The sequence below is a fragment of the Rutidosis leptorrhynchoides genome, unplaced genomic scaffold, assembly GCF_046630445.1.
Source record: "Rutidosis leptorrhynchoides isolate AG116_Rl617_1_P2 unplaced genomic scaffold, CSIRO_AGI_Rlap_v1 contig241, whole genome shotgun sequence".
Lineage (NCBI taxonomy): Eukaryota > Viridiplantae > Streptophyta > Magnoliopsida > Asterales > Asteraceae > Rutidosis > Rutidosis leptorrhynchoides.
In genome coordinates, this window is record NW_027266490.1 from 44,211 (window position 1) to 57,023 (window position 12,813).

The following is a 12,813-nucleotide window of genomic DNA, read 5'->3' on the forward strand; positions in this document are numbered from 1 at the left end:
CCACTCATTATTCCGCCACACATCACGAACTACAGCATGTTTGTTTATATCAGAGTCATTATGGCATTTTATAAACAAAATTGTAGTACAAGAAAGAAAATTATTTCCATGTCCTTTTGATGAGGCATTTGATAGCTTTATTATGAAAGGGAAATAGTCGTCAAGTTTAAGAGACCAAAGATCCTGATTAGCTAATAGGGAACGAGGAAATTCACAAGCTGATTTGGAAAGTAGGAAAACAACATGTTGGATTTGGCTGGAGACTAAATGCTCTATGACCTAGTTGCAATAGATTCTATTAATAATTGATCACAAGATTCACATAAACGGGCATCATCAGAACATTTTTTCACGTACTATTTCTGTCCCAAAAATAAATAAAAATTTTTACTTATATTTTTGAGTCGGAGATAGTATTTCATAAAATGACAACTAGTAAAACTTCAAGCGGTTGACAGATTTTAATAAATTTTAATTTTATAAGATCCGAATTTCCACTATTTTTTAGTCATATAGATACTGCTTTCTTAGAGAAATCAATGAGTCAATTTGCTCATTTTTTTGACGTACAGACTTTAATCTTAATAGTATTTGTAGACAAACTTTAAAGAAGAGATTATATATGGAAAACTCTTTATTAAATTAGAACAAATAAAAGTTTGGAGTGGAGAATTAATATAGAGCCTTAATTGTACATTGACGATAAATATAAGGGCCAAATAGTACATTATGCGACGTCACTCAAGAAGAGACGAGAGAATTTGCACACGTGACACAACGTCAGTGACTTTGATTGTGGAATTGCCAAGTGGTACATATTTCCCGCCGCGAGAAGCAGGGGGACTAAAAAATAGAATAGCCGTTGTTGCTTAGTGGAACTGTATTAATGGCGGAAGGAAGGAAAGGAACCAGTCTCCTCCACGTCTCTTTCGCTTTCGTCTCAAATCAAATCAAAACATCACACACACAAACAATCACACTCTCTGATTTCATTCTTAGAGGTTTCAATTTGAATGTGCAGCCATGGAGACATCGATTTTGACACCGACGCATAAATACGCAGCTAGTGGATTGTTCGCTTTGGCTCTTCATCAGTCTCAGATCCACCAAACACGGCCGTCCGATTCTCTTGTTTCTCTAGATGAGGAACGCATTCCTTTGACGATAGGTGTTGGTAAAAATATTTCCGTCTCCGATGAGCCTCAGCTTTGGATCCACGAAAATTCGGGTCTTCTATTGCCAGTTTTCAGGTATTCCTTAACTTCAACGTTCTTATATTTGTTTTTTAAGGCTTTTGAAGAACCTGCTTATTTAATTTTTCTAATTAGGTTGTTGGGAGTGGACGATCATGCTTGGGATGGTCTTAAAGAAACCGCTGGTTCTTCTTCGCAAGTTAGGCATCACGTTGGAGCTGTAAGGCTTTAATCTATCGAATATTTTATGGTTTTCAATGAGATGAGGATAGGAATAGGATCTGATATATCACGGTGTCCTGATTCATGTATTACCTGTATTGAATAAGTATGCAAATCGTGCTATCACAGTTCTTGACCATGCTTTCGGAGGAGAACGAGAAAGCTAATTCGGAGACAACAAGCAAGGAACTTGCACTGACAAAGACGGTGGATGCCGCATTACAAACAATAGAAAGTTCTCCTCGTACGGCTGAGCATATCGCCGAGATTCATGAATGCGAAGCTAAATGCCGAGATGATCAATGTGTTAAGGGAAGACCAATATCTGATTCCGGAATGGAGCGTCGGGAACTTAGGAGAAGAACAAGTTTCAAGGGCACTGCTGAAGAAGACCCAAAAGGATCTGCACCTTTACCTTCTGAGAAACCTGTGGACGAAGGGAACATGCTGAATTACCAGAGGAAAGTGACAGTCCTTTATGAGCTTATTTCAGCTTGTTTGGCTGATAATATTGCAGAGGATAACAAACCTTGTCAAGCAAGAAAGGGATATGATGCTCGACATAGGGTTGCTTTGCATATGTTGGCGACGTGGCTTGGTATCAAATGGATAGAAATGGTTAGTCCTTATTATAATATGTTTTCCTTAGCATGAAAGTTGCTTTCTAAATAGCCGTCCTCTCTATTTTCACTTTGTTTTGCAGGAAGCCATGGAGATGGTAGCTGCTTGCTCTATAATGGCTACACTCAAAAATGTAGATGTAAAGGAAAAGGATCGAGATATTTCCGAGGGTACCATGGATAAAGTAAAGCGTGGAGGCATGATTGGTGCAGCTGCATTAACAGGAGGAGCTGTGATGGCCATTACTGGTGGTAAAGTGTTCACTTTAACAGCTCAGGTGCTTTTTTTTTGGGAACTTGTGAAATAAGGAATAGTTTTAACTCGGATTCATGTTTGTTTCTTTCAGGTCTAGCTGCCCCTGCTATTGCTCAGGGTTTGGGTGCTCTAGCTCCTGGACTTGGAACTCTTTTCCCGATAATCGGAGCCAGTGGATTCCTTGCAGCTGCAGGAGCCACTGGTTCACTAGCTGGTTCAGTAGCCGTTGCTGCATCTTTCGGGGGTAATGAATTATAGACCAATTTACTATTTCATCCGATCTTTGAAGCATTTCACCCCTAGACATTCTGATAAATGTTGAACTGCCCACATAAAGTGTGTACAATTTTATGTTTCATAGTACAGCAGTATATTTTCACATAGCTTTGTCCTATTCAAATCCTAGACTCAGATCCTGTATGTAGGCTTTAAGAGAACTCTTAACAAAAACATCCACATAGCTAAAGGGGTTTTCTAGTGGGTGGGGTTGATGCAAGGAGCTCCACTGCTCTCTTATCTTATCATTGATATGGAACTAGGTTATATGCCTGTACCCTGTAAGAGATGATGGCTTTTCCTAGTTGAAAAGTAATAGTATGACTATTAGATAGAATAGACTCACATAACTGCATTCATAGTTGTATTAAGTACAGCATTGTTCATATTTGTGTTTCTCATTCATTTATTTCATTTATGGGATCATTCCAATTCAGCTGCTGGAGCTAGCCTCACGGGGGCTAAAATGGCGAGAAGGATTGGAGCCATTGAAGAATTTGAATTCAAAGAAATTGGTCAGAATCAAAACCAAGGCGTAAGAACTGTTTTCATTCACTTGGTTGTTACTTATTGTTGAAATGATGTTTGGTTTTAAGAATGCTATGAATGTAAAATTTTCTTTTTCTTTTTCTTCACATTTCCATATATTTATCATAAAATTTGGCTGTTCTGGGTGGAAATTTCTTTTCCTTTTTGTTCAACCATTCATCTATCATGTTTGTCATACTCATAGTACTTTTACCTCTTTACTATTAAGGAATCTCTCATTTCCAATATAAAAAAAGAGTTTGTTTATTATTGACTGTATGAAACATTTCATTTTAGAGGTTAGCAGTTGGAATTTTTGTATCTGGCATTGTTTTTGAGATTGACGATTATACCAAGCCCTGGGAGAATTATGACGGCAACTTGGAGAGGTGACATACTCATAACTTTTCCTATTTAAAAGTGAAAACCATCAAGTTACATCTTGCGTGTGCCAGTAGCTGAATCTTACATACTTTCTTCACCTTGTTGATTAGTTAAATCAGAAGTCTTTATATTTTTAGGAGACAGTTATTGGCATGTGATTAAATTCTCTAATAATACAGGTATGCAATACTATGGGAGTCTGAAAATCTGATAGCACTGAGCACTGCAATAGAGCATTTGATTGCTTCAAGTACTACTTTGAACAATGAATATTAGGCTTTTAACATTTATTTCAGTCAGTATTGTCATTGACCATCGAATGGCATGGAATGCAGAAATTGTGGGAGAGTTGATGAAAGAAGGCGCTATGTTCACTGTATTAAGCACACTTGTAATGGCATTGTCTTTGCCAGCTACATTGCTGACAGCAACAGATCTTATAGACACCAAATGGGCCATTGCAGTGGACAGGTCAGAATATGTTCTTAAACTAGTAAAGATTAGATGGAAAGATGATCAAAACTCACTCCTTTTAAAATGTTTCTTCTTGTCTGCTGCCTACTCTCATTTCAGATCGGACAAAGCTGGAAAGCTTCTTGCAGAGGTATTACAGAGGGGCTTGCATGGGAACAGGTTAATAAAACTCTTGGCATTTTCGCGAATTAATTAATTTATAAGCCTGAAATTATAACATGTGGATTCATCCCTTTGGTTTCTCTATGGATACTGCAGACCTGTGACATTGATTGGTTTTTCACTGGGGGCCAGAGTAATTTTTAAATGCCTTGAATGTTTGGCGGAATCTGCTGAGAATGGTTAGATCTCAATTCTATGCATTTTCCTGATCACTGCCATTTATTTCTTTTATTTTTCTAATTTTCTGTTTTTGCATTCTGCAGCTGGACTTGTTGAGAAGGTTGTCCTTCTTGGAGCTCCAGTTCCTATTAAAGGAGAAAACTGGGAGGGTGCTAGAAAGGTGTCATTTCTGTCTTTTAATTTGTTCTGTTTTGTTGAAAATACATGACTGCATCTTGTTATTTGTTCACAGATGGTGGCTGGAAGGTTTTTCAATGGTTACTCCACTAATGACTGGACACTTGGAATAACTTATCGTGCCAGGTAAATTCTGTGCAACTCAGACATGAATCAGACAAAGAAATCATCAAAATGCTCCGTTCTTTGTATTTTATTCTAAAGAAAAACAGTAATATTGACAAATAGCATAAAAATGTTGTGTGTTCCACGTTGGACGAGTTGAGATTAAAAAAATCAGCTTTTTACTATTTTCTTCTTCCATCTTACCTTTTACCTACAATAGATTGGTATATTTATATATATTTGAAGTATACCCGACTTTTAACTTTTATCTATAGTTTTACTAAACAACGAATTCCTTTGCAGCTTATTTACTCAGGGATTATCAGGAATTCAACCGGTGGAAGTTCCAGGAATTGAAAATGCAAGTGCTTTCATTCCCATATTTTTCTTATATTCAGTTTCTACTTGCTTAGTTGCTTTTGTATTCCATGGTCAAATGAATTAATTAGTTTTTTCAATTGGTATATACAGTTAAACGTTACAGAGTTTGTAGAAGGCCACTCTTCATATCTACACAAGGCAAAAGAAATCCTTCAACAGTTAGATTTGGAGACTTGTTCACCAGTTGATCTTGAGACTTTTTCACCTACTTCAAAATCGAAGAAAGAGTAGACCAATTTTTCACACGTACGTCCACTCTATTATATAAATGGACACTCTTTCACTATAAGATACTACTTTGCACATAATCGTTACACCCGAAATATATTTTGCTTTGTTAATAATATTTATAATATATACCTAATTAGGGTTGTGGTTAGTCTATAACTTTGTAAGATATTGAAAAATTAATTTGCAAGTGTTCATTTGAAGTTTTTTTTTTTCCTCCATGTGTTAGCCTCCAGATGTACGGAGTTGTGTTGCATGATGGCACCAACAGGCCAAAACAATTTCTGTACATATAATGAGTACATCCACCAATCTAGTTCTCTACCAAGTACACAAACTAACATATGTTTACAAGATTTCTAAGTTTCAAACTTAAATGTCAAGCAAGGGACCAAAACAGAAACAGAACAAAACAAAACTCCTACCTAGAAGCTAGGAAAAGACTGGGACAAATGAATTTGGTAACATATTGTTTTGCTTCTATATATGTTGTGGGCACTGTGTTGGCAAAGGGTTTAAGTCTAATTATAAAATTAATGTTTGGTTCTTTTATTAGTAAAAGAATTACACAACTGATGAAATCATTTTATAAAGTATGGAAAACTTGTTTGCTTTCCAAATGAAGTCTGTGAATTGATGTTTAATTACACACTTTAGATCTTATTTTTTGAAATTAAAAACTACAAAATTCTGATTATTCTATTGGTGGATGAATACTTGATGGTAATTAGGTAAGGTGGGAATTATTGAATACTTTAAAAGAAATGAATTTAGAAAGACAATCTTTTAGAACAAGTGGCCTGAGTGTTGGGGTTGAGCACGCCTAAAGTGGGGACAGATTGAAGCTTAAGGCAACTCAGTCCTAGCTAACTCCTAACAGCCCAATTCCTGATTTGATTTATGTGGGGATAAAACCTAGCTGTCACAAGCAATATTGTACACTATATATTTACATATTCTTTTTTGGAATAGTGTATACTTGGAGAATTTTTCATTAACATTTCAAGTTAAAGATGGAAAAACTAAGAAGCCAAAGTATGTTTTGGGTTGTTATGGTTTTAGTAATGTCATTCCTAGAGCTGAGAGGTGATGAAATATTAGGAAATACTAATCGAACTAGAAATGGAAATGTGAGTAGTTCCTCCTCCTCGTCTTCGTCATTTACGATGGACAATATAGAAGGAAGCAGCAGTACTACTTACAATTCGGTTACAGTCAACCAAAGTAATAGATATGGCGGTGGTGGTGGAGGTGGAGGAGGTGGAGGAGGAAGCTATGGTTGGGGATGGGGAGGTGGAGGTGGAGGTGGTGGTGGTGGAGGTGGAGGAGGAGGCGGTGGATGGGGTGGTGGAGGTGGAGGCGGCGGGTGGTATAAATGGGGATGCGGCCGTGGAAGAGGAGGACAGAGAGGCGGTAGGGTTCATCACTACAACAAGAAAGATTATAAGATGGGAGAATTTGCACAATGTGTAGGAAGAACAAGATGTAGAGGAATGAGACTTGATTGTCCTCTACATTGTGGTGGACCTTGCTTATATGATTGCCAATTCATGTGCAAAGCTCATTGCATACGCCCTTGATTAATTTCTTTCTACTATCAACCTTAATTTTGACCATTATCATATAGATACATATGTAGGGAAATATTTTCCAATACTTTTCAATAACTACTCTGCTCTTGTTGGTTTTGGATTTTTTTTTTTCATTGTTTGGAAATTATTGAACTTTGTTAGACATAAATTTTATGTATGTTGTAACTTGAGATGTATTTTCAATTTTATTTGGTAAGGGTTTGATTCTTGGAGATAGGAATGGATCATTCAACTCGGTATGTGTAAAGAATAATTTTAACTCTCGAGTGGCGTGCATGTCTAGGAATATAAATGTGCAATTTCTGACGAGGAATTTGAATATGTTCCCATGCATAATGCTGGAAGCTTCAAGCTGGAAAGCGATTTGCGATGTAATTGTAATATTCTCTCCACTTCATGCAAACCAATATATATACCTATATGTACTTTTAATAATGAACAATGATTGCATGAATTTCTGATCAGTTGGTTAGTTTGATTTATGATTCAGTTTTTGTTGATCCTTATTCCGAAATTATAATCCTGGAGGTTTTCGAGCCGATTTGAAAGTGAACATCAAATGGTGAAATGACAACAGAGGCAAATCCCACTTAAAATTGATAAGAAGTTGACCAACTTAGATTGTCAAAAAAAAAAAAGAAGTCGACCAACTTAAGAAATTTCATTGGGTACCCCGTACCGACACAATCAAGCACTACAAAACAATAGAACCCTTATCCAGCCTGATTAAGCTTAATCTAACTGACCATGTTTTTTTATTTATAAATTATAATGCACTTTTGTCCAAATTACAATCTTTCGAAAACCACTAATTTTGGTATCATGTAATTATGTGTTCCATTAACGAGCCTTATCCTATCTCTTACACTGAGACAGATACTAACTTCAAAAGTCTTGTCAAGAGTCCCTTTCAATTTTTTCCAACTCAGTGTTTGTACATATATATATATATATATCGACCCTCCATCATAATCCCTAATTAAGAACCCTACCACCGCATGAAACATCAAATATAGGAAAAATTTTAGGTATAAACTTTATAATTTAGGCATGTGAATCAATTCTTTATCATATACAAATATTTTCGTCTCAAAATATATGATGTTTTAATTAATGTGGCATGATGTAATTAATATATATATAATGAGCATAATTTTATTAAATAAAATATTTTTTAGATCATACATAATGTTTGCTCAATTTAAAAGAACTTAAACTATATTTTCTTTTGACAAAAATATCATCATTATTCCATATTGATTCAATTATACCACATTAATGAAAAAATCATATATTTTAAAACGGATATAATATATAAGATCAAAATCTCATCACTAATTTAATAATTAGACAAAGTTTTAAAAAATAAAATATTAATAAATTAATAATATGTATAGCTAAATAATAACGTGTTATTAAATTTCATACTTAAGAATTTCTCAATAAAATAGCACTATAGTCTATGAACTTTGGCTGAGAAGTACAACAAGCTGCACGTAATTATAAACTCAATATGAAGTATCTAGATTCGAAAATAATTCAAAATAATCTATGTTACATATATGATACATGTATGAGTTATGAATTTTATTTTTTATATTCCTAACGGAACTCTAATTTTGGGCTTTTATTTTTATTTTTTACTTTTAAGAAAAGTAAATTGAATCATGAAGTCAAGTAAGAGGCCATAACACACAAACCCAATCATCGGGAGTCAAATCGGAGGCGTTAAAGATTATGGTTGTCAAAATTTACGATCCGAATTTTAAGATCTTACGATTTCACGATTTTTGTATTACAAACCATCCCGATTTTAAGGTAAGATATTTTGAACCTATGATTGATAGATATCTTGATCCGATTTATGATTGGATGATCTTTAGAATGCAAACGATCTCATAAAAACACATTTTCTATTTCTTTCACGCTAAAAACGTGTTTTTTTTTCTTTTATCTTTTTTCTAACTAAATATTGATATTGTGTTAATTTTGATGCTAGTCATGATGGTAATGAATTTGACGATAATAATTTATATCTTAATTAATAATTGTAATATTTTTAAAGAATTTTATATGAACATCTTATCGTATTTTATATAATATGTTATGTTTATGTGATAATATTAAAAGTTGAAAACTATTTATAATAAAATTCAGTGTACTCGTCTGTTGGACGGGAAATCCATACTTTAAACTTAATAATTTAAATATATCATAAAAAATTATATAATAATTATTTATATTAAATATTATTAAATATATGTCAAATATCATATCAAAAGAGAATTATTTTAATTTATATCAATTATAATTATTTTGATTTTATTTCAAAATCTACGATCCTATTAGAATTAAAAAAATTATTTTATTTTCAAAATAATAAACATAGAAAACATTAAAAGTCACACATCAAAATTTGATTTCATAATAAAATTTATAATTGCATCTATAATAAAATTTATAATTGCATCTAATCAGTTTAGTTGTTCCTATTGTTTGAAAAATAAGGTATGCCAGTTTTAAATAAGAGTAGGAAAAAATAATACAACAAAATTTTATTAGGAATAATAGTTTGAAAAAATAATATATATTTTAATTTTATTAGGAATAATTTTTTAATTAATATGCACATTTGAATACGAAAGAAGAAGATATATCCGTTTTAATTAGGAATACAAAAAATAAATATAATACTCCCTCCATCCCATTTTGTTTGTCCATTTCACTTTTTTTTTCATTCAAAAAGTGATGTATCTAGACATATTGTATATGTCTAGATACATCACTTTTTGAATGAACAAAAAAAGTGAAATGGACAAATAAAATGGGATGGAGGGAGTAGATGTTAATTAGAAAAAGTTGTTATATAAAAAAATTAGAAAATATATAGTGTATTATAATTTTATTAGGAATATATTTTTGTTGTGTTTTGATTTCCTGATTCGAATAGGAAAAAAAAAAGTGGTTGACTTAAAATTATAACTTGAAATCTAATTAAACTCAAAGTTCTATAATACATATGACAGATTATTATTCGTCAATAAAATGTCATGTGTCGGATATTGATTTGACAATAAAATTTGCAATTGAATTTGTAATTAGAACATATTTAAAATTAAAAGTCTCGCTATTGTCTATAAATTTTTTTAAATAATATGCCCGTCTGAATAAGAAAAAAGAAAACGTGTCCGTTTTAATTAGGAATATAAAAAAATAATGTAATGAATTTAGTTAGGAAAAATTAATTAATAAGGAAATTAGAAAAAAATAATATATTATAATTTTATTTGGAATATTTTTTTTAAATAATAGATAGGAAATTAATTAGGAATAAAATTATTATATTAAGAAAAAGTCATCGGTAGAATTTTATTAGGAATCATTATGTTTATATTGTGTTTTGATTTTCTAATTAGAATAGAAAAAATAATAATATCATTGATTTAAAATTGTAACCTAATTTTATATACAACAGCGAGATTTTTCCAATTTTAAATTTGTTCCAATTGCAAATTCAATTATAAATTAAATTACAAATTTTATTGTCAAATCATCATTCGACATATGACGTTTTATTAACGAAGGGTAATTTAACACATATATTTTAAAATTTTGATTTTAATTAGGAAGCAAGTTATAATTTTAAATCAATAATATTATTTATTTTTTCCTATTCTAATTAGAAAATCAAAACACAATAAAAAGATAATGATTCCTTATATAATTTTACCTAATTACTTTTTCCAAATTAAATAAAATATAATAATTTTAATCCTAATAAATTTTCTATTTATTATTTAAAAAATTATTCCTAATAAAATTCATATATTAATTCTTCATATTTCCTAAATAAAACGGGCACATCTTCTTTTTCTCTATTTAAACGAGCATATTATTAAAACAAATATTTCTAACTAAATTATAATATACATTATTTTTTATAATTTTTTCATTAAACTATTATTCCTCATAAATATTCGTTATATTTTTTTTCTATTCTTAATTAAAATGGGTATATATTATTTTTCAAACCATAAGAACAAGTAAATTGATAAGATGTAATTAAAAAATTTATTATGAAATCAATTTTGATACATAACTTTTATATTTTGCTATGTTTATTATTTTAAAAACGAAATAAACTTTAAATTTAAATTTAATAGGAATGTAGATTTTGAAATCAAATAAAAATAATTATAATTAATATAAAATTAAAATAATTTTCTTTTAATATAATATTTTATATAGATTTTATAATGTTAAATACAAATAAATATTATATAATTTATATGATATATATTTAATTATTAATTTTTAAGGTACAGACTTATCTTTCCAACGGAAGGACGCACTAACTTATTAGACTCAAAATTCTAAAATATATGTGTCAAATTACTATTAGTTAATTAAGTGTCATGTGTCGAATGTTGATTTGACAATAAAATTTGCAATTCAAATTGCAAATGAACGGATTTAAAATTAGAAAAGTCTCGTATATAAGATTATTATTATGATTACAGAGTAATATTATTATTCTGTGGCCAGTTTCTTATCGTTTTGTGCGCTGACAATTGCAACGAGAAATTAGTCTCACGACTATTGGTTGTCAGAATATCCGAAGAGACCAAATAATATCTAAATTTTTATATAAACTTATAAGATGTAATTTTTCAATCTTTTACGATCCCACCGACTTACGATACTAGAATCCTTATGATCCAATCTAAGATCTTCCATTTTGACGACCTTGATTAAGACATGAATAACCCGGTGCTTCGGGCCGAATTCTCCGGTCCATGAAATGAAAATTGATTTTGAAACCCGAACAACATTGTTAATTTGACTCCCACTCTGACGTGGACAAATATACGCGCAAACGCCAACTGACTATTCCATACGTGTCAGTTGTTGGACGCGTGTCCACCATATGGGAATTGGATCACTGATCATCATAAGAAACGGAAAAGTTATTCATTTGGGACTGATTATCCCAGCTATTGAAAATATTTACGACGAACTTCCAGATTATTGAAAGTTTAGGACTACTCTCTCTCTTTTATAAACTTTGGGATGCATTTAATCAATGATCCCAAACAATGTAATGGCAACTGGCGACCTCTCAAAGTATGTAAATTAGAGCACAGAGGAGGTTTCCCTCTTCACAATGCCAAAACAAAATTTCCATTTTCTCTATACGACAAATATTACATTTATAAATTATAGTTCCTTCCTTGATACTGATCCTCATGAAACATAAAGACAAAAGCCAAACTACAATTGATCAATCTGTCAATTATAACGTTCTTCCTCATCACCACCATCATGAACATTACGGAAGATCTAAATTTAGAAACGTTTGATTGCTGGTTTTTGGGAAATTGGTCTTTTCCTATTTTAAGAATCTCAATGTTTTTCAACTCGGGTTAAATTAGTCATCCATAAAATTGTACATCAGCTCCAATCCATTGACTAGTAACAACATATCTAAATAACCTATCTTTATTTATTTTTATAGATAAAGGTTAATGTATTAAATAGTATTATGTGGTCGAGTTCGTAAATGTTAAATATCATCGATTCTCCGACGAAACTGTTAGCTCTTTAAGACCATAAAAAAATCGTAGGTGACATTCCGTCGTCCAATAACAAACGATTACATCTACTTGATGATGAATAGAATAAGCAATGAGCTAGATTTGACAAAGGAAAAAAAAAACTGCTTTTACATATATACAAAAGTGTTGCATCTTGCAAGTACAAGAACAAAAAAAAAAAGGATGGATGCATAATACATTGTTATGCCAAAGAAACAAAGCAAATAAAAAACAAACCCACATGACATGGTGTAAAATAGAAAAAGGAAACCTACAAATGTCGACTATAGTCCCCCAAAACTAAACTATATAGAGAAATAACAAATCTATCTATAACAAAAAAAAGTAAAAGGAAAAGGAAAAAAGTCGACTTATCCATCAAGAACACAGAATCTAAACCCTTTTTTTTTTGGTTAAAATGATCAGAATATCAAAATTCTA

At 31.5% G+C, this 12,813-nt stretch overlaps 2 protein-coding genes across 2 annotated transcripts; both read left to right on the top strand.

The window, feature by feature from the left end:
* The first annotated feature begins 1,023 nt into the window (after positions 1–1,023).
* On the top strand, positions 1,024–5,189 carry LOC139882189 (uncharacterized). Its single transcript, XM_071866551.1, has 15 exons — positions 1,024–1,250; positions 1,329–1,413; positions 1,545–2,033; positions 2,119–2,287; positions 2,383–2,535; positions 3,005–3,102; positions 3,393–3,484; positions 3,659–3,729; positions 3,815–3,950; positions 4,053–4,112; positions 4,212–4,294; positions 4,379–4,455; positions 4,528–4,598; positions 4,881–4,938; positions 5,049–5,189. The coding sequence occupies exons 1-15, from the start codon at positions 1,024–1,026 to the stop codon at positions 5,187–5,189; spliced, it is 2,010 nt and encodes a 669-aa protein (XP_071722652.1).
* Positions 5,190–6,199: 1,010 nt separating this feature from the next.
* On the top strand, positions 6,200–6,766 carry LOC139882190 (uncharacterized). Its single transcript, XM_071866553.1, has one exon. The coding sequence runs from the start codon at positions 6,200–6,202 to the stop codon at positions 6,764–6,766; it is 567 nt and encodes a 188-aa protein (XP_071722654.1).
* Positions 6,767–12,813: the final 6,047 nt, after the last annotated feature.

Bases quoted from the DNA above. Each gene is read 5' to 3' on its own strand.
- LOC139882189 (XM_071866551.1), top strand. From the start codon at position 1,024: ATGGAGACATCGATTTTGACACCGACGCATAAATACGCAGCTAGTGGA. The intron at 3,103-3,392 runs GTAAGAACTGTT...ATTTCATTTTAG, and splicing joins GTCAGAATCAAAACCAAGGC to AGGTTAGCAGTTGGAATTTT. The intron at 4,456-4,527 runs GTGTCATTTCTG...ATTTGTTCACAG, and splicing joins ACTGGGAGGGTGCTAGAAAG to ATGGTGGCTGGAAGGTTTTT.
- LOC139882190 (XM_071866553.1), top strand. From the start codon at position 6,200: ATGGAAAAACTAAGAAGCCAAAGTATGTTTTGGGTTGTTATGGTTTTA.